Source organism: Heliangelus exortis, chromosome 1 (assembly GCF_036169615.1).
Source record: "Heliangelus exortis chromosome 1, bHelExo1.hap1, whole genome shotgun sequence".
In the NCBI taxonomy this organism is placed as follows: domain Eukaryota; kingdom Metazoa; phylum Chordata; class Aves; order Apodiformes; family Trochilidae; genus Heliangelus; species Heliangelus exortis.
Genome location: NC_092422.1, coordinates 108223366 through 108245992, shown reverse-complemented (window position 1 = coordinate 108245992; position 22627 = coordinate 108223366). Strand labels below are relative to the sequence as shown.

Here is a 22627-nt window from a genome sequence, read left to right as displayed (position 1 = left end):
GTCACTTCCTGTAAAGTTGTTGGAGCAACTCTTCCTCTAGGCCTTCTCCAGGCACACGAAGAGCAAATATAGGTGTCTGGGAATGACTTCAAGGATGGAATTCGGTTGTGCAGAGGCCAAATGGTGCTTAATTGCCAATTGATACTGGGGCAAATATGGTGTCATGTCTTTGGAGGCAGGATATAGTGCATTAAGTACGTTTGCAGGTTGTACCAAAAGGGTACAGTTGATAAACAGTAAACAGGACTGCTTTGTGGAGGGACCTCAACATAGGTGGGTGAAACGGGCTGTGTGGAACACAGTGGAGCTCAGCAACGTGTGAAATTTCACATCTAGACTGCAGTAACCCCATGCAATAGGGTGGGGTTGTGGTAGAGTAGGCTGGAAGGCATCTTGGCAGGAATGCATGTGAAGTCCTGGTGAACAAGAAATTGGGCGTGTGTCAAGCAGTTTGCCATTGCAGCAAAGGAAGATGACCTCATCCTGGGCTGTATTAAGCATGACAGCAGGTTGAGGGGAGGGATCCTTCACCTCTTTGGCATGGAACACTGTGTCCAGCTTGAGGCTCCCCAGTACCAGGGAGACACTAAGGTACTGGAGCAATAAGTACAAGCAAGTTGTATTTGGTATGTGTCTCCTTGAATACAATCCTATGTTTTTGTAAGTTTGTGGCTCAGGGAAGAGTCTATGCTGCTGTCATAGCTCCCTGATTTTATAATGAAACGGGAAAATTCTTCTGTCTTTTGATATTTAGTGCCTAGCATCCCATCCTCAATTTTACTAAAAAAAAAAAATGTTAGTAGTTATTGTGTTGCTAATAAATAGTATTATATTGCTTAGCCAGTTAAGGACTGGAGAGTTTTGGAGTCTGGAAAGAAACTCTGGAAGGGTATTTATTTGCCCAGACTCTCACACAGCAGTCACAGTGATCTTGCTAGGATTGTTTTCTGGAGAGAATTTATATCATTATGTAAATGATAAAGTTCTGAGTGGTGCTGGGGGATATTAGAATATTGTCTGTTGCATTTCCTCAATTATGAGATGCACTAATTAAACTTTACTGGAACTTGCTATAACAACAAGTGGTGATTTTTGTGTAATACATGTAATTGTTGTGTCATGAAAGGCAGTTGGTTGTAGGTGATGGGGCTGACTTAAAGACAAATTAAATTCTGTGTACTTGATTTATAGAAGGCAGAAAAGCTGAAGCCCTATCTGCTAAAAACTAAGTGATGAGTTGTTGCTCTCTATATCCTGAGTGGCATATCTGTCATCACCTTGAATTTACAGTCCTGCAAAGAAATGAGGAAATTGCACTTAAAAAATAAATTAAGCAAGCAACACTAAGCTTATGTCTAAACATCAGGTTATAAAAACCTTATTAATGAACATACTTGAACTTCTTTCAAAGCTGAAGGCTGTCTTTTATCTCTTAATCTTATTTGTGGTTGAGAAGGAGAAAACTAGTTTCTAAGGAGTATGTCACAATGACTCAGTTGAGGACTAACTGATACTAATACAGATTTTGTGTAGATTTATATACACAGCTTTGACGAGAAGACTGATTACCTCCTGTGAGCTGGTTGTCCATCTGAAGAGGATGGAGAAAATTTTGTAGAAAATTATAACTGAAAAGGATACATATAGAAGAAGCAAATGCTGAAAAACATTTTGGGAGAAAACATCTAATTGACCAAGTTGAATATAATATTTCAAGAAAAACCCCTAAATGCAGTAGACCTGAGATGAAAAAAGTAGATGACAGCACCCTGTCTTAAGTTAATATGTGCTAGCTAAAAACACTGGTGCTTTTAAATGCAGAATTTTTTGTTTCATAATTGATTTTAAGTGATGCTAACTGAGCTTAAAAAAATGCAATGAATTGCCATCCTAGATGCCTTGAGTTATTCTGTTTGTTTGTTTGGGGTTTTCTAGGTAATTTCTTTGTGCCAACTGTGTTAATTCCTTGATATGCAAAGCAAGTCACAATAGTATTGAAGCACAGCTGTAAAAAATAGTATTGAAGCACAGCAGCTTGTTGGTAAGAGGACTAGGAATGAGGTGTTCTAAAAGGAATTGTAATCTGAAATGTTCTCATACTTGTGAGGTCTGGGTGAACCAAATGGCCATGAAAGAGCAAGTGGTATAAGTGTATGGAATAGATTGTTGAAAATAAGCTTCTGAAAGGAGAGCTTTCATGGAGTCTGGCATGTGTGTCATATCAGCTAGCAATAATTTGAACAAAGACCAGGTTATCACTCCAATAAACTCTTAACCTTAAAGTAATCAGACCAGCAAAATCCTTGAACAGGTAATGTCTTTATCGCAGTACAGGATCAGCTTAGGTCTTAGATTAAGGATGTGAAAGTTTACGCTATTAGCAAGAGTGTTCATTTGAGAAATTGACCTTCTGTAATGTTGAAGGTTTTCTTTATTATTTGAGTGTGTTTTGTTGTTGTGGTGGGTTTTTTGTTGTTTCAGTTTATTTCCTTCCTAACCTCCACAAGCTTACTCTTTTTTGTAGTGTATGTACTTGGGGACCTTTACTGGGTTGCTTTCTTCGAGAACAGCGATCAGTTTTCCCAGTCCTTCCTTGTAGTATGTTTTCTAGGCCTCAGGCACACTTTGGTTTCAGACTGTAGGTGGTGGGTATGTAAAGTACAATGTTCAAGCTAACAGCAGATGGAGCCTCACTGATAGTTTGCTGTAGCAGATTTTTCTTCCATGTTAGCGTTTTTGAGAGTGGAACTGCCATTTCTTGAAATGTAATCACCATATACTTGCTGTATCTTTCAGAACAGCCTTAGCTCTCTAACCAGTTATTAAATATCCCGTATCTGTTACTTACACAGTTCCTGCTGCCTACTGTTCTAATATGGACTTAAAACTTGAAGGTTTTTTCAGGCTGAGAAAAAACTGTGGAACTTCACTTGTTTTCCCATATTGCATGCAGCTAGGTGGCAGTCCCACCAAGACACAGAAACTCGATGCTCCCTTTGACCTCCCACTGTTTCTGTTAGATAATTTGGTTGTGTTCAAGCTGGGTGCCACATGGGAGGACTTTAACCTTTTCTTCCAACCCAGTTTGTTGGAATTGTTGGCTCATCTTTTGGTTTTCTTTCAAAAGACTTTGAAGACTGGAACTCTTTAGCAAACTTTCCCATCAGTTTGAGTAACATGAGTGACTGCTTTTTGCTTTTTTTTAAATTTTTTTGTTTTAAGTTTAGTTATACCTATTGCTCTGGTTGTTGTGTATTTACATTTATTTAAATGGCTACGTGAAGAATGTTGTGATGTTTAGAGAGAGGAAGTGGTATATGTTTCTATGGATAACTTTTGAACTACTTGTTTGCTCTGAGTACAATTTTGTTTGAGGGAGTTGGACTAAGGAGGAGATGTCCTCCTCCAGTCCTGCTTTTGAGCCTGACCTGTTTGTTGCCTCACTTGTTTCCTTTTGAAGGGGGTGGGATTGGGAAGTTTAGTTAAACACAGGTTTAAATGTTCATTACAAAAGAAGTTCCAGCTGCCTCATAGCTTGCCTCACTTGTTCAACATGTCTTGTAAACATCTGAATGCTTAATATCAGGATAAATTCAAATGTATAAATTTGTTATGTGTGAACATACCTAGAAGTTGACAACATAAGAGCATGTAAAACAGACACTGTGGTCAATATGATTCTAACTTGACATTCCAGATAGGATTTTGTAAACATTCTTGGTGAGAAGTTAGATTTAAAGGTTGAACCTTAGAAAATTTGCTTTCTAAGAGTGTCCTTCAACTCAATTTGAATAATGAGCTTAATTTTTTTTAAACTTTCCCCTAGTGTCTTAGGTTGTATCTAGTTCCCTGCTGCTTGATACTAATGGTCTGTGCAGCATGGTAGGAAGCAGTGTATCAGGGCACAGTCTCTGCCCTATGTGAAGGAACTGAAACTAGAAGCCCTAATTAGTGTGAAGAAAATGGCATTGTAAAATAAGGATAGGGGGTCACAACCATAGTTAACTTCAAGTGCAGAGGTGCAAGGCATTTTTTGGAGCTCCAACTCATCATTGTTTAAGTTGAATACATAGTTTTAATGTTAAACTCTTGAGTTTAACTACCTTTTTCCTTTGACTTTATGTAGCATTGGAATCAAATGTCTTCCTCATGTTTCCTTATTTTTTGTGATGAAAATGACAGTCTTGGTGATAAGTGTTTATTGTGGCATCACGGAGGTTTGCACACTTTTTAATCCTCACTATTTTGTATTAGAATGAGAGGCCTTTTAAAAGGCAGTATGAAGCTTGTCTCTCTGGGTTCAGAATGCTGTCTTGTGAATGGCACCTCTAGCCTTCCCCACAAATATCAGAATTTTTTGATACCTATCAATATACATGATGAGATAGGTACACATGTTGATTCAGGAACTACAGGAAATTCTCTTCCATCACTTGTAGGGAATGAAGGAGGTGAGTAACACCAGCCTCTCTGTAGAATGTGTGCTTTGTTGTCAGCTCTACCCTGAGAAATGGCAGGTGTAGGGTCAAAGTATTTAAATTCTGTGGAGTATCCTATGATGGCATTTCACTGAGAATTTCTGTTTTGAGCCCAATGTTTTGAGTAAAACCTCTTCTTTAGCCAACAGTTAACTTTTGAGACAGTGCTGAAATCTGCGTTCTGAAGCTTAAATGGTTGCAGCCAGTGTCTTCAGTTTCCAGGTTGCTTGTAAAATTTGACTTTGTGCAACTTTTTTTTTACTTTATTTTCAATTAGAAATTCTATTCCCCTTACTGTAGCCTTTGTAAGCATGTCAGCTATAATCACCTAAGAATTTCTTACACAATAAGAAAACTTAAGTTTTGGTCTCTTTCTAGGTATAAAAAATTAACATTCAGAAGTTAATAGATTCATTTCCAAGTGATGAAATATGCGTGAGTATGGTAGTGACACATCAATGCAATAGAAGAAATCTAGAACATATTATTTAAACAATTGTTTTCATAATGTTCCTAGTTTTCTTTTTGGCATCAGGTTAAGCTGACCTTATGATTACAAAGATTGAGTCCCTTGAATTATTGAAAAAGCAGGCTGAGAGAGCTGGCAAATGTGAAGGCCATGACTATTTCTGGAGTCAGTTTCCCACTATTCAAATTACTTCACCTAATTTCAACAATTTTTTTGCCTTCTAGTAGGCTTTTGGGTGTCTATTACAGTGTTCTGATAAACATTGAGGTTAAGTGTGGCTCTTCTAAGATTTGAATAGTTTCCCTCTGGTTGTTTTTTAAAGTGTCACACAGAAGGAGGAGCTATGAGCCAAGTCTAGGAAGTGTAATGCTTATAAGAAACCATCTCATGGCCTGTTTCTGTTCCTGGCCTACTTCCACAGATAACCTTCATGGACAAACTAGCACTCCAGTGAGGATAAAGCAGATCTTTAGGAAAGAACAACTCTAGGTTATAATATCTCTGTAAGTGTAGGTTTTTTCCCTAAGTACTTGCTTAACCATTCTAATTGGAATCTAGTGTTGAAACATTTTGTTATACTTCATTTTGGATCTTTTCCATTCCTTGGGTTCTGATCTTTTTTTTGACACAGCAATTTGATCGTGCTCTGGTGCTCAAAAGACACACATTGCCTTTTTCCCAGTAATTTAAGCGTATGTTTTTATAAAGCCTCAAGTTGAGGTTTCAGGCTTGTTTTTTGCAGTGTCCTTAAGTGATTTGATTCTCTAGCAAAGCAAATCTTGAAATCTAGTAGGATGTGTAGCTGTGCTCTTGTTGCCTCTGTTGCATTGGCATTTGTGATTGAGCAGGGAATGAGCCAATTCAGAAGGTTAAATCAGGAAGAAAACGAGTTTTTTGTAGGTTGAGCTCTCTTAGGTACTGAATGATTGCTGATAAAGGAGAGTGTGCTTGGGAGATTGAGTCTAAGCTTTCTCATGTCAGCTAAAATTAAACTGACCTAACAGTACTGTTTAGCCTGACCGTAAGAGTGCTTCATGGGAAGTTCTGCTGACATAGCAACTTGCTGTCACCAAAATGGGATGTTCTTGTTCTTGATTGGAGCTCTTTTTAGTTTCCCGTGTTAGTGTGTGCTTAGACCAGATACACACATGAGCTGAAAAACTTGCTGATCTAGGGAAAAACTTCAGGTTTTTTGCTGTTCGGCAGTTTGGTCTTACTGTCTTGTGCTGGCAGCCCGTGCAAAATAAGCAGCTGGGAAGTCTGTGTGGCCTCTGTCTTGTCAGTAGTATTCTGTTAAGTAGGCCATGGTTGTAAGCAGGTAAGAAAATTGATTGCTTTTGTAATTAGACTTGCATGTGGCTGTTCTGCATAGAAAAATCTCTATCTACGGTTTTTTTACAAGTAACATGGCCAAAAGCGTGGGTATTACTCTAATTTCATAGTATGAGTACTTAGTTGTATTAAGATAATTGTATTTTCAATACTCTTATTTCCACAGTAGTGTTTTCAGTTCGTGAGAGAGGATGTTTATCTGAATAAAACAAGAGCTTGTAGAATTTTGTGATATGCATTTGCACTACTGGACCTGGTAATTGGGGTGAGGTGAAGGTGGGTGGGAAAATTAAGAGATACAGCAGCTCATTTTGGGAAGGAAGAAGATGCCAGAAATGAAAGCATCACATAGATGTTCCTTTGAAAGGTGTTTTACTAAAAATACTAGAACAAGAAGCTTATGCTTTCACTCCTTACACTTTCAAATGAGGTATTCCATTATTCAGCTTTGAAATTATTTTAAGACTTTAAGTTGAGGTAGGGTGGTCTTAGGGTATTGATAAGGAAGTACGGTACCCTGAATTGTAATTGACTGCCTTTTTTAAAAGTGGTTTCTGTTAAAACTAGAGAGTTCTGTTAAACTTGGAGAGCAACTCCTGCAGTTTGAGGAGCTGAGATTGTGGAATGTCAGTATCTGCATACAACTAACAGGGTTACCTGTGAAATAGGTTGAGGGTCTTATTAGCATGTTTGCAAATAGATTGGAAAATAGGTGTACCAAGTAGATCAATTAGAAGATGTATCCACCTGCTTAACTTGTGTTTGGTTTAGATGCAAGGTAGTTTTGAGATGGACTTAAACATGAAGTATTAACAGTTATCATTGTGTTACTGAAACTGTGTTATTGAAATGCAGTTATCACTGTGTTATTGAAAAATCAGTGCATAGTGTTATCTAAAACTGAAACATCTACAGGTACTGGAAATAACAGTACCAGGGTGCACACTGTTTAGTACTGGTTAATGTCTTGCTCTTCAAAATAAGGTAAATCCCCCATCTGTTGCCTGTGCAGTCTAAATAGTAGTATGAACTTTACATTAAGGCAGAAGTCTGGCTGACTGGTAGAAACAGTTCTAGCATGTTTGTAGAGGCATTATGACATGGTTAGGTATCAAGATTTGAAATTAATAAGATTGGATGCCATATCACAATATTATACTCAAGTGACTATTAGTAACCCACTGGTAAAATTAATCCAACTGTCTTCAATTAAGCAGATTGTGCAACAACCCATACCATGCTTCAAAGACATGCTGCAGCACAAGAACTGTTGTTGAACACTGTTCACACATGGTTGAGGATATGAGAGGAAAGACATTATCTGTTTTTTCTGTTTTCCAAGTGAACAGAAAGAAAAGGAAAAAAACGAAACAAAACCAGAAAAACTTCATCTGCTCTCAAGAAAAATGCAAGAAAGCTTTTGCCTTTCGAAGTTAGAAAAGATCTTTGATTAGTGAATACAAATTATTAAAAGAGTAAATGTGTCCTATGCATCACCACCTTGGATCGGTTAAAGAGATGAATAATGTGGCCTTGAAGGACACAGAGCTCTTGTAGTGATTTCAGAGGAGGTCCACAAAAAACAGCTGCAGCACCTTTCCTTTGAGGACAGGCTGAGAAAGTTGGGGTTGCTCAGTCTGGAGAAGAGAAGGCTCTGGAAAGTGCTTATTGTGGCCTTCTGGTATCTGAATAGAGCCTGCAGGAAAGCTGGGGAGGGATTTTTTACAAGGGCATGTAGTGATAGGACAAGGGGTTATGATTTTAAGCTGTAAGAGGAAGAAATTCTTTAGTGTGAGTCTGGTGAGACACACAGGTTGCCCAGGAAGGTTTTGGATTCTCTTACTTCCTACCTGTGTTCAAGGCCAGGTTGGATGGAGCTTTGAGCACCCTGATCTAGTGGGAGGTGTCCCTGCCCTTGCAGGGGTTTGGAGCTAGATGATCTTTAAGGTCCCTTTCAAACCACACCGTTCAAAGATTGTATCTTAAGTGTCTTGTTCTTTTGAATCTTGGGCATTGTAAGCTTCAGGCTTTATTTTGGAGTAGACCTGTGGCTTTTACTTATTATTGAAGTACTATATTTGAGCAAAATACTGACTCTTGAAGTGGAAAGGTCTATGTCAAAGGAAATATGTGTCTTAGGGTCCTGAGTTTTGGAGAGCCCTACATACCAGTATAGTAATTAACTTCAGAGTTTAAACTGTTAATGCTATTGCTCAGCAACTGAAAGAGTTTGCTCAATGATACTTGCCTGAAGATGAAAACCAGGGATGCTACTGCAAATTAAGATAGGGTTGTTCTAACTTAAGCTTTAAGCTATTTTCGAATCCTAAATGCTTTGACATATATACGCGGTTATATAAATGATATGTAAGGTCAAGTTAAAGAATTAGCACAGGTGAGATGATTTTTTTGTTGGTTTGTTTTTAGAGTCTGAATATATCTCTCAGAAGATGAGAATCATGTAAAATTTAGTTTAATGACCTATTTGCTTGATTTCAGTTATTGGAAAAGGTGAATGAACAATAAAATGTAACTATCGAGCCTTCTGTAACTGCAGATGTGTGTGTGTGTGTATAAATATGAGGAATGCTCAGTTCAGAAAATCTTGCAAGTAGCAGTAATAAAAAAAAAAAATTGACTTCTGAAAGTATTCACGTGGTTTATGTCAGAACACGATGCTCTTATGGCACAAACAAGCTGTTAGAAGTATCCCTTGGTGGAAAAATGTTTTGTTTTCACATCTTGCAAAAATGATAGCTATTGGTTCAGTATTGGCTTTTGAAATGTACTCTAGTCACTTCTGTGTTGCTGAAATCTCCAATTACTGGAAGTAGAGTTGTGAAAAAAAATTAGTCATGGTAGAGATTATCTATGTGAAAGTTACTGGTTTTTGTTTTCTGGGTGTTTTTCCCCTCACCAGCCTCTCATAGTTACTGGCCCATGAACAATCTTGGTATGAATTTCTGGCTTACTTTGATTTTTTTTTTTCTTTGTGTGTGTGTGTGTGTGTGTGCATGTGCAACTTAATGTTTTCATACTGTTTACATTAGTCAATAGTTTTATACTGAAGAAATCCATTGCTAACTCTTTAAATTACTTGTTACGGGGACTTCATTGTCTCAGTTATGGTTTGAACACTGAAGAATAAATTGTTGGGAAATGGCAAATTTTTAACCAATGGACTAACAATTGCTTTGTTTTTAGGTGCCTTAGCTGAACCAATTGTTGATCCACATGTGACAGCAGTTTGGGGGAAGAAGGTTGCACTGAAATGCATTATTGATGTAAATGAAACAATAACACAAGTTTCTTGGGAGAAGATACATGGTAAAAGTTCACAGACTATTGCTGTTCATCATCCTGAATATGGAATATCTGTTCAAGGCGAATACCAAGGAAGAGTGTCATTTAAAAACTACTCGCTTACTGATGCAACAATCATCTTAAAAAATGTAAGCTTTTCTGATGCAGGAGAATATATTTGCAAGGCAGTTACATTCCCACTTGGAAATGCAGCATCATCAACAACTGTCACAGTACTAGGTAAGTCAACTTCTTCATGCAAGGAGGTGAAATTAGTGGCCTGAACCTGTTGGTTAAACACTGCAAACTTGCAGATATGTTGTATTTTATGTTTTAACCTAGTGGCAATACAAAAAAATGTCAGCCTTTCATAACAGGTGTCTTGGTATTCTTACTAGCTTCTTTTGGATCTTAGTCTTCAGAAGCTGCTCTTTGATTGTCTAGATATTATAAATAAGCAGTTCCCATTTAGGCAGTGTGCTAATCTAAGCAGTTGGATGCTGTGTTAGAACTTAGACCTGGCAATACTCATACTGGAGACCTCTGTGTGTCTTGGGAAGCTGCCAAACACAGTTTTAGCTACCACCTTGCCTAAATTCCCTCTAAATTTCTTGCTGTTATGTTCATATAGCTGCTTGGGGCTGATGATGTAACCAGTTCTTTTCATAGTATAAATATAAGGCAAAAACTTCCTAGATGAATACTACTGGGTGTTGTGGGAAGAGGCAATTGGAGCTCTTGATTGGTTGTGTGTTCACATAAGGTGAAGCTTATGTGAACTGTTTTTCACACAGACTATTTTGTCTGTCTTGTTGAAGGTTCAGTATTTCTGTCATAAAGGACTCATACTGAAGCAAAGGTAAACTAGGTGGTAGTGCACTATGAAATGATGACTACATCCTGCAACTTGAAAACCCTTGCCCTCTCCTCACAGAATCTTAAGTTACTTCTGTATCTACTGCAGCTGAAGTGGTCCGCAGTGACTGTTTTTGTTAATTAGTGTGCTTTTTTTAGGATATTCTTAGTCTTTGATTTCTGTTTTCCACAGTAGTAGAATACTATATGAGAATAAACAGATGTCTGTAGCACATTGTGTAAACTGGTTTTCACCACAAGATGGGGTAAAATAAACACATCAAAGTGGCTTAATCCAATTTGAAACAAGTAATTTGACCCCAGCAGCTCTGTGTGATAAAGGAGGCATGTAGCCTTACAGTTCTCTTCCACTTATGTCAGTACTACCAAGTGGCTGTGTCTGTGGCTGTCTTTTGACTTGAGGTTTCAGCTATTGTGCTTCCTCAGCATATGGTGGGAGGTTCTTATTGCTGTACTTCATCTGTTCTAGTCAGTCCCTATTTGTAATATTTTTTTTCATATCACTTTAGTAATTGTATTTTTTCCCCTTCAAGTTTTAGTTTTATATAGAAGATAAGCAGGAACTTGGAGAGCAAATGTATGAGCTGTGTCCATGTTGTTCTAAATTTGAAAATGTAGAAGCACCACAACTTGCATGATAAGATATATTTAATATATTTATAATTACCCAAAATTGCAACTGGAATAGGTAAAGAAGTATGTCAGGCATAGAATGGTCCTGATGATACTTATTTTCATAGTTGATGATTTAGATGGTTGCTTCTGGTAGCTGTCAGCCTTTCAGTGACTCTTGGGACCAGGATCTGAATTGCAAAACCCAACTCCTTCTAGCAAAGGTGCTTTTCCATCCTAGTTAGCTGCTTGGCTTGCATGTACAGCTGGGTGGGCAGCCATGTGTTGCACTTCTCTATGTTCTGAGGCCTCAGCAGAGCATTTTCTGTCTTTCTGGAAACTTTTTGCTGCACTGACATCAAGACTTAAACTGAAAAAATACTGGGATATCGATCATTTTCACAAGCTGCATGTAACTGAAACACGAGCTTTCCTGGCCTGATCTTGGCAGTTCAAAGCTCAGCAGAGTCTCTAAGGCATGGAATAGCTCCAGTCAAAATTTAAAACCTTATGTAACTTAAAATCACCTGTATTCTCACTGTGTTCTCCCACTGTTTTGAAGAACTCTCCCTAAAGTGTGGAGAGAAAAGTTCATGTCCTAGGGCTGAAACTGGTCAAGTCTCCAAGCAGCATAGCCTTTTCTCCTAGTCCCTGTCTGTTCCTGTTAATCAAACAATTGGTTTGCTTCCTGTGTATATTGGACATATGTAACTGAATCATGTGGTAGATGTTTGTACTCTAAAGATAAATGGAGGGGGAAAATAACTCCATGATAAAATATGTCCTGTGTTTTGCTACAGCACACTTGTCATTTAAGACCAAATTTAGAACCTCAGTTTTACACTCCTTCAGCTTAACAGACTTGCAGTGTTTGACTTTGCTCACTCCTGGTTTGCTTCAGTTAGTTTTTTGTGTTGTCTTAAGAAAATAGCACTGTAAAAGAAGAGGTTAAGACAGTGAAAATATGAAAATATTTTGGGGTCAAGCAGGTGTATTGATCTTGTCTGAAACTTTGGTTCTTCATATTTACATTGTTACACTAGGGCATAAAAGAATTATGTGTTTATAGGTGTTATAGGTGTTTCTTTCTCAAGGTGCTGACTAAACTGGCTCAAATAGTGTTTGAAGGCAAAAGAGATGGTATGTGACTGGGTAGCTTGCAGAGCTAACGTAATTTTTGTTGCTAGCTTGAGTGCTTCACATGTCTGTATTAAGTACTTGTTTCACTTTGGGTCCTACTTACTGTCTTGCTAAGCTCTGTCTCATCATGGGTGTTGATATAGTAGATCTTGTTCTTCAGCAAGTTAGCTCTTACCAGTGCTACGAGTGAGGGATATGAGCTGCAGAGATGAGAATGCCAGATGTAGGTCTGTCACCATTAATAGATCCCAGAGAAACCAATGTAGGAATTCTTACAGTAAGGAGTTAAAGGAAGTTACATGTCAGTATGGAAAATCTCTCAGGCAGTTCAGATAAATACTATTTGAAAAGTACTAGTTGATGAGATGTACATATTCTTCTGAAGTACAAAATTATACTCTGAGCTAAGAAAAACTATCAAGTAGGCAGCAAACCAGTGAACTGACTGGTATTAAAACAAAAAACCCCAAACTCGATAAGAGTAAATCAGGGTAAGATAGACAGACAGAAATCAGAAGGTGCTGTTTATAAGAGAAGGGAAAACTAAAAGTAGAAATACTTACTTTATCCCAGTTATGCCAGCAAATTTCATTTGTGATAAAGAGGGGGCTAACAACTCCCAGTCTCATGCTGTTGCCAGTGAATTAGTGAATTTAATGGTAATACTGTAATACGGTTTTTAATTGTATTTAGTAGTAATACTGTTTGTTGCAGTGATGCCAGTTTTGTCCAGACCACTCATGCACAGTGGCAGAAGAAAATTAGTTTTGAAAGTAGCAGAAGCAGTTTTTAAAGGCTTCTGAAGTTCTCAAAACCAAGAAGAAACTTGGAGGTTTGTTCTTAGAGGCCTGGGTATTTAGTGCAATAGGATTTAAGACTCTCTTTTCTGGATGTTTTATTGTGTTCTTTTTCTATAAAGAAATGTAAGAACTTGATCAAATGGATTGCTGTGCATATGAATGTCATGTGAAGCTAGTGTAAGTAGGGTTAAATTAAGTAGTGGTTATGAATCAGAGAAAGGGCTAGCACAGATGTGCAAATGAATTGAGACTTCCTAGAGTGGTACACACCTAGCTCCCATATTGGGGCCACCATTTCTTATAACTCAAAAATAATTAGTGCTGTAATGCCACTTTGGATTTGTGTGGCTATTATTCCAAGCTGTGTAAATGTGATGATCCCTATGCACAGACCTTTTGATAACCTCTGTCTATTCAGTCAGTGAATCTACTCCTTTGATTATTTCAAGGGGATAAGGGAAACTGCCACTGCCCTTGAACTCATGGGTTGTAGAAGCAGGTCCCTTCTGCTTCAGGACCTTTGTGGGAGTGGTGGCTTCATTTCCAAAACTAGGCATTGTCCCCACCATCTTTCATTTGACTTGAACAGAGCATGATGTTTCAACTGCATGGGTAAAGCAGCTTCATGTGTCCTCCCCACTATTACCACTCTGAGCAGTGGAAGTCTGAGGGCATGATTCAGTATCATTTGTGCAACACACTTAATGGTCCCGGGACAAAAGAGGACTGCTGTAAGAGTCTGTGTATATAGAAGTTTTTCTTTAAAAGAAAGAAAGTCAGCCAAAAGTCCTCTAAACCTCACACTTAAGTTGAAAACAGTAGAACTGTTCCCAGTGTGATAGGTGAGATGCCAATGTCTGATAGTTAGGATTAATATACAAATATTTATCTCAGTCCATGAGTGAGATGCAAAGGAAGGCTGTAGAATGAGTAGCTGGGTTTCTGCTTTGTTTGCTTCAATTGCTGGGACTAGGTAATCCTGAAGAATAGAATATAGAATATAGAAAAAAGTACTGTAGCAGCAGTTACTTTGCTATTTTTTATTATATGGCTATTTGGTTATCCTGTAGCTGGTGTGTAATCCCAGAGTAGTGATTTATGAGAAGATGTGACAGTAGAAGCCTAATAATATGTGAAGTATATAAAAACAAAAGCACCAAAACACATTGGACTGGGAATAAGTATATTTTAGGCATGTGAGTAGTTTTGAATAATGCACGTCGGTATCTTTTTGACAAATGCAAAATTAAGAATTGCACAATAAACTGAAACTGGCCAGTCTCACAAATTTCAGGTATCACTTGAGAATAAATGTAAATTTGGTCCAAGGTCTCCATGCTAGGTTTTTAAAGCTTTTTGCAGGTTATTGATGCTTCATATGTACATCAGTACAAACATCTAAGCTTTACGAGTAAAACTTTAGGTTTTGCTAGTTCTGGAGAACAGAGAATCAGTTTTTGGGAGAAGCTCTGTTAGATTTTTCAGGTCTAGAAGAGTGAATATAGAACTTGGCAGAAAAAGGCTGTTGCTTTATTTTCAACAGGGTGACTAAAGTCACAGAGGGGAAGCCATTCAGAGAAACAAAGCAGAAAATAATGTATGCTCAGTAACCACTCAGCCTTAAATCTAGTAATGATGTATATTATTTAAGCACTTCTAAGCATAGAACAGGAAACACATTTTTATAAGGTTATTCATTTTTCCTTTTAGTATAATTGAGCAGATAATAAACCACTTCAGACGCATGCAGTGTCGGAGTGAGCAAAAAACAATCAAAATCTCATTCTGAATTCATTCAAGCTGAAAACATTTGTTACTTAGTTACCTCTTGAATGTGTAGGTAGTTGAAGTATCCTGCCAGGTATTGTGAACTCTGCTCTGTATCATTTCAAGATAGATGGGTCAGCCGCAACTTGTTGGAAATAAGTGCACTGAACTAAACTTCTTGTAGAATACTGAAAGCTATAGAAGTGTCAAAAGTTGCAACTACTTTGTGATTAGTGGAGGCTTGTCCACAGAGGTGGATTCTGAAGCATTGCAGTATCTAGTGACTATTTTGCTTTAGAGGACTTGATAGTTTTTTTAGATCAAAAGAAAAAGATTATGTAATAGGCTGCTGAAAAATGTGCGCCTTCTAGTGATGATACAAATGGGCCATCCTAGAAAGCAAAACCTTGATTGGTATCTGAAGCACCAGATGGTGATTCTGACTTATTCTGCAACTGGTGGATGGCTTGTACAGGTCTGAAACAGGTTACTTAAGAAGAACATTTTTTATAAGCTTCTCAGTCTAGTGCCCTCAACAGCAGACTTGTACATCAGTAATTCAACTTCCACTGGTAAGCCTCTAAAATTTCAGAGTCAGCAGCAGGTTTACAAGGAGATCAAGTCCTTCCACTTGAGGATTTCTTGAGTATTGACGTAGTATTGAGTTCATTTTTTTTACTTCTATAGGGATTAATTTGCAAGAATATATATGTAGACAGAATTTTATTGAGATATAGAAACAATTTGTGTCAAAACCATATAAAATCTATATGAAAATTACATATGTGCATTTGTGTATGCATACTAGATTTTATAATATATGTCTACACAATACTGATGCTTTTAAGAAGTTAACTTTTTTGCAGAATGGAATAAATTTGTGTTGGTGTACTGATCAACAAGAAGCTTAAATTCTTAATGTCGGATGTTAAAACACTGTATTACAGAGATTTGAAATTACAGAAACTGACATAGTAGATTCATACTTTGAGAATAACACTTGAAAGTACATCAGAATCCAAGCCTTTTTTTAAAAAATAGTTTCAACCTAATATATCTTAAGCTGTCTCTTGTCAGACAGTGCAACTGGAGCAGTGCAGTTGTATTCTGAATCGAACCATGTTGGAATTCCCTGTTAATGTGTTAAATGTAGTGAATGAGCAACATTATACTACAGTGTGGGGACTAAGGTGAATAGTATCAGCAGACCAAAGCTTTGTAGAGATATCTTCTGATACATGACATGATCTTATTTCTAAGGTGTCTGATTAGCATGGGCTGATGTGGATTTTGACAGAGTTAACTTCGTCTAAAGTTTCAGTTTCAGAGATGTGAGGTCTGTCTTGTTTGTTTCTTTTTTTCCCCTCCCTAGTTGAGCCTGTTGTGAGTTTAACAAAAGGACCAATCCCTCTAATAGATGGTGCAAATCGGACAATAGCAGCAACTTGTACAGCAGCCACTGGAAAACCAGCTGCAGAGATTGACTGGGAAGGAGGCCTTGGTGAAATGGAATCCAGATCTATTCCGTTTCCAAATGAAACGGTGACAGTCGTAAGTCAGTATATGATTGTCCCTACAAGATTTGCTAGAGGAAGACGTATAACTTGTATTGTGAGGCACCCTGCTTTGGAAAAGGAGATACGATACCCTCATGTGTTGGACATACAGTGTAAGTATTCTGTAAGGTAGTTAATACTCAGTGCATATTTTAATTACATTCTTTTTCAGTGTATACCTTCCACAGGAAGGAGATGAGCACTTAGTACTTCAGGAAAAAAAGGGAGATCAAAACTATAGAAAGAATGTGATAAGAGTTATGTCTCTATTTAAAAAAAAAAAATCTAGTCACAGAGCTAGAATGCTATTATGCTACTATTGTTTGGTTTGTTTATTGGGCTTATGGGTCAACAATAATATTCATGTTTATGTTTAACATTGAAAAGACAGTAACAAACTCAGCTGATTTGTAAACTGTTTATAATTACTTACAATTTCAGCAGCATTAAAAAAGAATTCTAATGAAGGTTCATGTTTGAGAGGACAAATCTGAAGTAGGTCTTGTGAGGGTCACTAAATTCTCTTGAAATTACTAAGCTTTTTCTACTCTAATGTGCATAAAGAAGCAAGACTGTAAATACATTCCTAACACTTGTTATTCGGCTTTGAGTTGCTCTTGTAACTTAAACCTTTACCAGGCTTGTGTAACAAATTTGTGACTTATTGCTGCTTAGCTAAAACCAGCCAAGATAAGTACACTTCAAGCATTTGATCCAATTTTTGTTAGAGGTTACATACAGTAAGAGTTATTTTCAAGTTCTTCCTGTGGTATCCTGTCTCATCTGTCTTCTGCTTTGAAGTTCCTAAGTAAATGATGACTAGTACTGGCTTATTTTGTCAGTGTTGAAGTTCTGGATTGATGTGTCATTGATACAGAAATGAAAGTAAAGATTTTGTTTCTGTTGTCTAAAACAGTGATTAAGAGAATGAGGTTCTGTACTTAAAGTGAAATGAGGGAATAGGTTGGTCTTAAACTTGCTTCTATCTGAAATCAGTGTGAAGGCAGGTTTCAGAATTTCTGACAATTGTACAGGAAACAAACAGGAAGGAGAGATTGTGTTCTATAGTCTTCCTTTAATTTCTTCCATCTCTGCTGTAGGAGCTTATACCACAGCATACTGGTTCTTCTGTGGGTTCTGAATATTTCAGCTAGTTTTCTCCAGCTTAATTGAAATGGCATCCTTGCTTTTTAGAGCCCTAACATCATAATTACACAGAGTGATGCCGGTGGATAACTGTTAACCTTTTGAACTGGCATTGGTGAACCTTTTGAGGATTTCCTGGTTGCCTGGATTCTCAAACTGCTGTTTGTGATACTTTATATGTATTAGTGAAAAGCAGCTCTAAATTACCATTCCCTACTTCTGAGAAACAAACTTTCTTTTCTTCTGAAGTCCTTTTACTTCCCAAAAGCACTGTATGTTTGCTGAAAATATAATAGGACATTTGCACTGATTAAAACAATTTATTGTTCCTGATCCAGTCCATTGTTGTGTAGTATGCTTTAGAATGGTGTATTGGTGTTCTTGATCATTTTGTTTGGTGTATGTTGGTTTTTAAACAAAAACAAAACAATGACCAACAAAACCAGCACAGATTCTGCTCCACTAAGCTGACCATTGCACACAGTTAGTGTTTAAACATTGTGACTCTTGACAGATTGAATCTTTTTTTGTCAGATGCCCCAGAAGTTTCCGTAACTGGCTATGATGGAAACTGGTTCATTGGAAGAGAGAATGTTCAGCTCAGATGTAATGCTGATGCAAATCCATTACCTATGGAATTTATGTGGACCAGGTAAATGTTTATTTAAAAAGAGCTTGCTACATGATTAGAGTGCTATAACCTGTTTTGATAACAAGTGATTTGATTTGTATCAGGTTGCAGTGGTATTATCTAGCCTTTGAAAAAGAAGACATGAGATGTGATCATGTTTGAATATTGGTTAGTGGGTATCTTGTAAATTACACGTCTGAACAATTTGTCATTAAAATCTGTTGCAGTTACTTAAAAATAAAGTAGACTAAACAGTGGGCATGTTCCAGCAAGTAGAGCAAAGCCAAATCTAAGTAGGGATACAACTATTATTTTATTCTGTTTTATTATTATTTAATAAATATTGTAAACACATCTCTGTGTATGCTGTATAATCTGGAAAATTATGGTTGAGGTGGCAAATACTGTTTATTATAGAATTATCATTTTCAGAAGTGCTCAGGTAGTTGCTAAAACATAAATGCTATGTTTTTTATAGTGATGACAACTAGGTCTTGAACATATGTCTCTAGTAAAAATAAACAGTGTCTTACATAATGGCTGCATTTCATGGCTGTATGGATTGGGCAGGCCTCACTCTGAAACTTACTGCTTTGCTTCTGCAGCCATGGATGTGCTTTGTGTCCAAGAGGAAGACTATAAAATCAACCATAGTTCAAAGTCTGTCCTGTGAAGAAAAAAAAATATTAAAGAAACCAAACTATTTTAAATTTAGTTGTTGCTTGTGGAAACGAAGAAGATAACTTAGTACAGTGTAAATATATAGATATGTTACAGTGCTTCTTTTGGCAAAATCATAGTAACATTTACTGATACAAAACTAAATCAATTTCCCTTCCTTCTCAGTAGTAGATGTAATTTAGCATATCGAAACAGTAGTCATAATGGGGTTTGAAAATGTTGTATTGATAGGTTTGCAACTGATTGATAGTTTCACAGGAAAACAAAACATGAATACAACTGAACTCAATCCTAAAAGCAGACTTTGAAATCTTAAGTCAGTATCGTAGCTAGCTCTAGTCAGAATGGCATGGCTACACTACATCGGGTTTAGTGAAATGTATGCTTTACCTATGCACTACTATCTCCAATCAACAAATTCAGTGTGAGAGCTGCAACACACAAATTCCTATGTTTGATAAAGTATGCTGGGTTCTCAACAGGAGTACTGTTTTGGTTTTCATTTTTGTGTGGTTTGGTTTTGGTGGTGTTTTTGTTAGTTCATTTTTTTTTCCAGAGGAACTGTATTTTCAATTCTCTGATTTGAATTTTACATGTGTTTAAGAACTAATGAAGAGACAAACTCCATTTTCAATTCTGTAAGGAAATACATGCAACACCATAAAGCACTTCTAAACTTCCTAAGGTTAAAACTTGAACAACTTGTACAAGAAAAGCTTAATTTTCTGGAATAAAAGTAGTGTACCTTTTTTTTCAAGCATCCAAGATGTACTACTGGGGAATGAGGGACTTGAAGGGGTAAAGGATTGTATGCAAAAGGAGCATAGTTTAAGTAGCTGTATGGAAATTGTGTGCTACCCTATTGTTTTCATGTTATAATAGCTTCTAGAACAAGGATGACATTGGAAACAAGGATGGCATTGTATCTGCTAGGGTAGTAATATTTTTGTGGTAAATAGTATTTTTAATTGATGCACATATGAGAAGCTTATTTAAATAGAGTTTTCAAACCAGGTAGATATTTTGCAATGTTTTTTGAAATAAATACTGTGGTACCATGAGGTATGATGTCCTTAGTTGCTTTTATCAACTTCATATGGCTGAAGCACTTCTGAGCTATAATAATTGTCAGCAAAGCAATGGGAATGTTGTCTTGAACCTGCATTTGTTGGAGATCATGCTTACTGTTAACTTTTTTTTTTCCGAGTACCTGTTACGTGTCAAAGTGGCTTTTTTGTTATACTACCTATAAAGTCATACTTTCTAAATGCTTCCAAGATAGTGTGACTTAGTGATCATGTGTGAATATGGACTTAGGCCTGCTTAGCTGTTAATAGATACATAGGTAAAAGCAAAATTGGATGCAATGGTGTGAAATTACAGAGGTGTTTAATGTGCAGTTAGCAGCTCTGTTAAAATAGTTCCAGCACCTCTGCCCTTTTCTCTTTCTCTGTGCTTACATAGTTGTTACTGCAATTACATGCAGAATACTGCAGGGATAGGTTTGGAGAAGCCAGTTGATGGGAAATACTTTTTCACCCTCTTTTCCCTAAATGTATTGGCACACATGGAATTTTGTGTCAGTGCTGTAATTTAGATGGAAAAGTGATGGGTGAGAAAAGGTGGGTTTAAAGGCAAGAAGCTTTGAATTTTTGCTTAGAGATTCTAGTCAAGATGTCCTGTAAATTAAGCATGTACTGACAGAAATATTTATTATGATGGCTCAGTTGGATGCAAAGGAACAGGTGGATAATCCTGACTGCAGTATGAATACATCTCAGATTGACTGTTAATTTTTGGAACTTTATTTGAATTGCTCCTCCAAATTCTTCTGAGATCATGTTTAGTTAGTTGTAGTTGTGTAAATTTGTAGATGATTTGCTAGTGCCAGAAGTTTTGAGGTTTAAAGGACTTGACAAAGGAATTGAATGGTGAATGTTCAGATGGACACTGGGCATGTCCAATAAATGTCCACAGACAATATCTGAGCACAGTTCTATTGCAGTTATTTTAAACTAGTTGCATTTAGTCTTTAGATGTGAAGATGCATAAGTGAAATTGTTTTCTTCTGTTTTTTTCTTAAGATTGGATGGACAATGGCCTGAAGGACTGCTGTCAGTCAACAATACTCTGCAGTTCAGCAGCCCATTGACTTACAACTACACTGGGACTTACATCTGTAAGGTGACTAATTCCCTTGGTCAGAGAAGTGATCAGAAGACTGTCTACATATTAGGTAAGTCTTGCTTCTCAGCAAAGACTTCAGTTCAAATTTATCTGTTCAGTAGTTGAAATAGCAAACTGAAGAGCCATTTGCATATAATATTTCAGCCTTTTAATTGCCTGGAAAGAAATAGAAAGCAGGGAGTTGAGAGCTACAGTATAACAGTATTAATCTGACTCTTCATTAACAGTGGAAATTCCTAAGGTTGTGGTAGTTTCAATAGTGCTTCTGAGGTTATAACTTCCTCTTGGTAGGTGGACTGTTTTTCCAGTGTTAACCTGTGTTTTGGCAAGACACTGAATGCAGTAGAGTACCTTGTCTGTAATGAACTGAATGCAGTAGAGAACCTTGTCTGGGTTGGAAAAAAAAAAAACAACCCAGATATTGGTAGAAGGGAAGCAACTGTATTTAGAAAATTCAAAGATGCTTTGTTTCAAGGAAGGTAGAGTTATGTTCTGAATGTGTGCATTGAACTCCAGCTACTTGTCTGATTTTCTCAGGATTTGGATAACCAGTAATCATCAAGTATCTTGTGAGGAACTCTTACTACTTTACTTAGTGTAATATGACAAATTGGTATTTCTGTTTAGCACCACTCCTATTGAAAAACTTGGCCTTATCTATTAACATGATGTGATTTAGTGTTCTGTGGTGACACCTTTATGAAGGAACAGCATGACTTAGGGTATATGTGAATAGTACCGTAGAATTTCCATAATGGATTAGTTAATACCTAGCTGGATCAAAATACTATCATATTTTAAGGAAAACAACACCAGAAAATTCATACTTCCTTCTCTTATATGGTATTGCTGCTCTTCAGTAACTTCTTGACATCAGTTATTCCCCAATGTGAAGTATTTGGAGTGCATGTTGGCCAGTGACAAGTAAGGAAGAAACATAGGTGACTTCTTTGTAGTAACTTAAAACTAAATATGAACATTTAAGGATTGAGATGGCAAGGAAAACTTAAAAGCTGAAACTGAAAGTATAGGACATATAAAGCCACATCTATTACTATTTGTATTAGTAGGATGTTGTTTCAGTAATTCTTACTAATCTGCAAACCATTCTGGAAGATTAGCAAGTTCTAATTAATTGGCTAATTGTTAAGCTAGTTAACTGAAAATGTCTAAATACTTTGAGACAGTAGAATTATTTGTAAACTGCACTTTAAAATATATATAATTCTAGCCATAAAAATATTTAAGTACTGTAAGTTATGACAGATTTTACTTCTTAAGGAAGTTACTCTTAGATGCTTGGTTCTAATGCTTCCTTTACGGAGAACTTATGACTCTAAGTCTCAAAACAGTTATAAAGGCTGTCACATTGTAGGAAGCATCAAGTATACAAAAAATTAGAACAACATCATTAAATAGGATGAAACATATTCCTGCAATGTAACTTTCAAATGTACTTTGACAGTACAGTTATTTTCTGAGTATAGCTCTATTCTGAGCCCTATTCTAACTATATTCTAACACATGCTGCTCTTCAGCTTTTGGTTCAGCAACATTGTTTTGCCTGCAGTAAGCTTATTTCTAATAAACTTTGCCAAAACAGCTATTTTTAGGGAGTGCCAATATTGAACTTCAGCTAGCCATAGATC

General features: G+C 36.9%; 1 protein-coding gene across 2 annotated transcripts in view; it reads left to right on the top strand.

Moving 5' to 3' along the window:
- NECTIN3 (nectin cell adhesion molecule 3) overlaps window positions 1–22627 on the top strand; it is a 62162-nt gene that overhangs the window by 14576 nt on the left and 24959 nt on the right. For both annotated transcript variants that reach the window (XM_071757499.1, XM_071757502.1), the window contains exons 2-5: window positions 9484–9822; window positions 16150–16446; window positions 18014–18131; window positions 20876–21027. In XM_071757499.1, the coding sequence (XP_071613600.1) occupies window positions 9484–9822; window positions 16150–16446; window positions 18014–18131; window positions 20876–21027 (906 nt within the window). The remainder of the gene's footprint in view (window positions 1–9483; window positions 9823–16149; window positions 16447–18013; window positions 18132–20875; window positions 21028–22627) is intronic.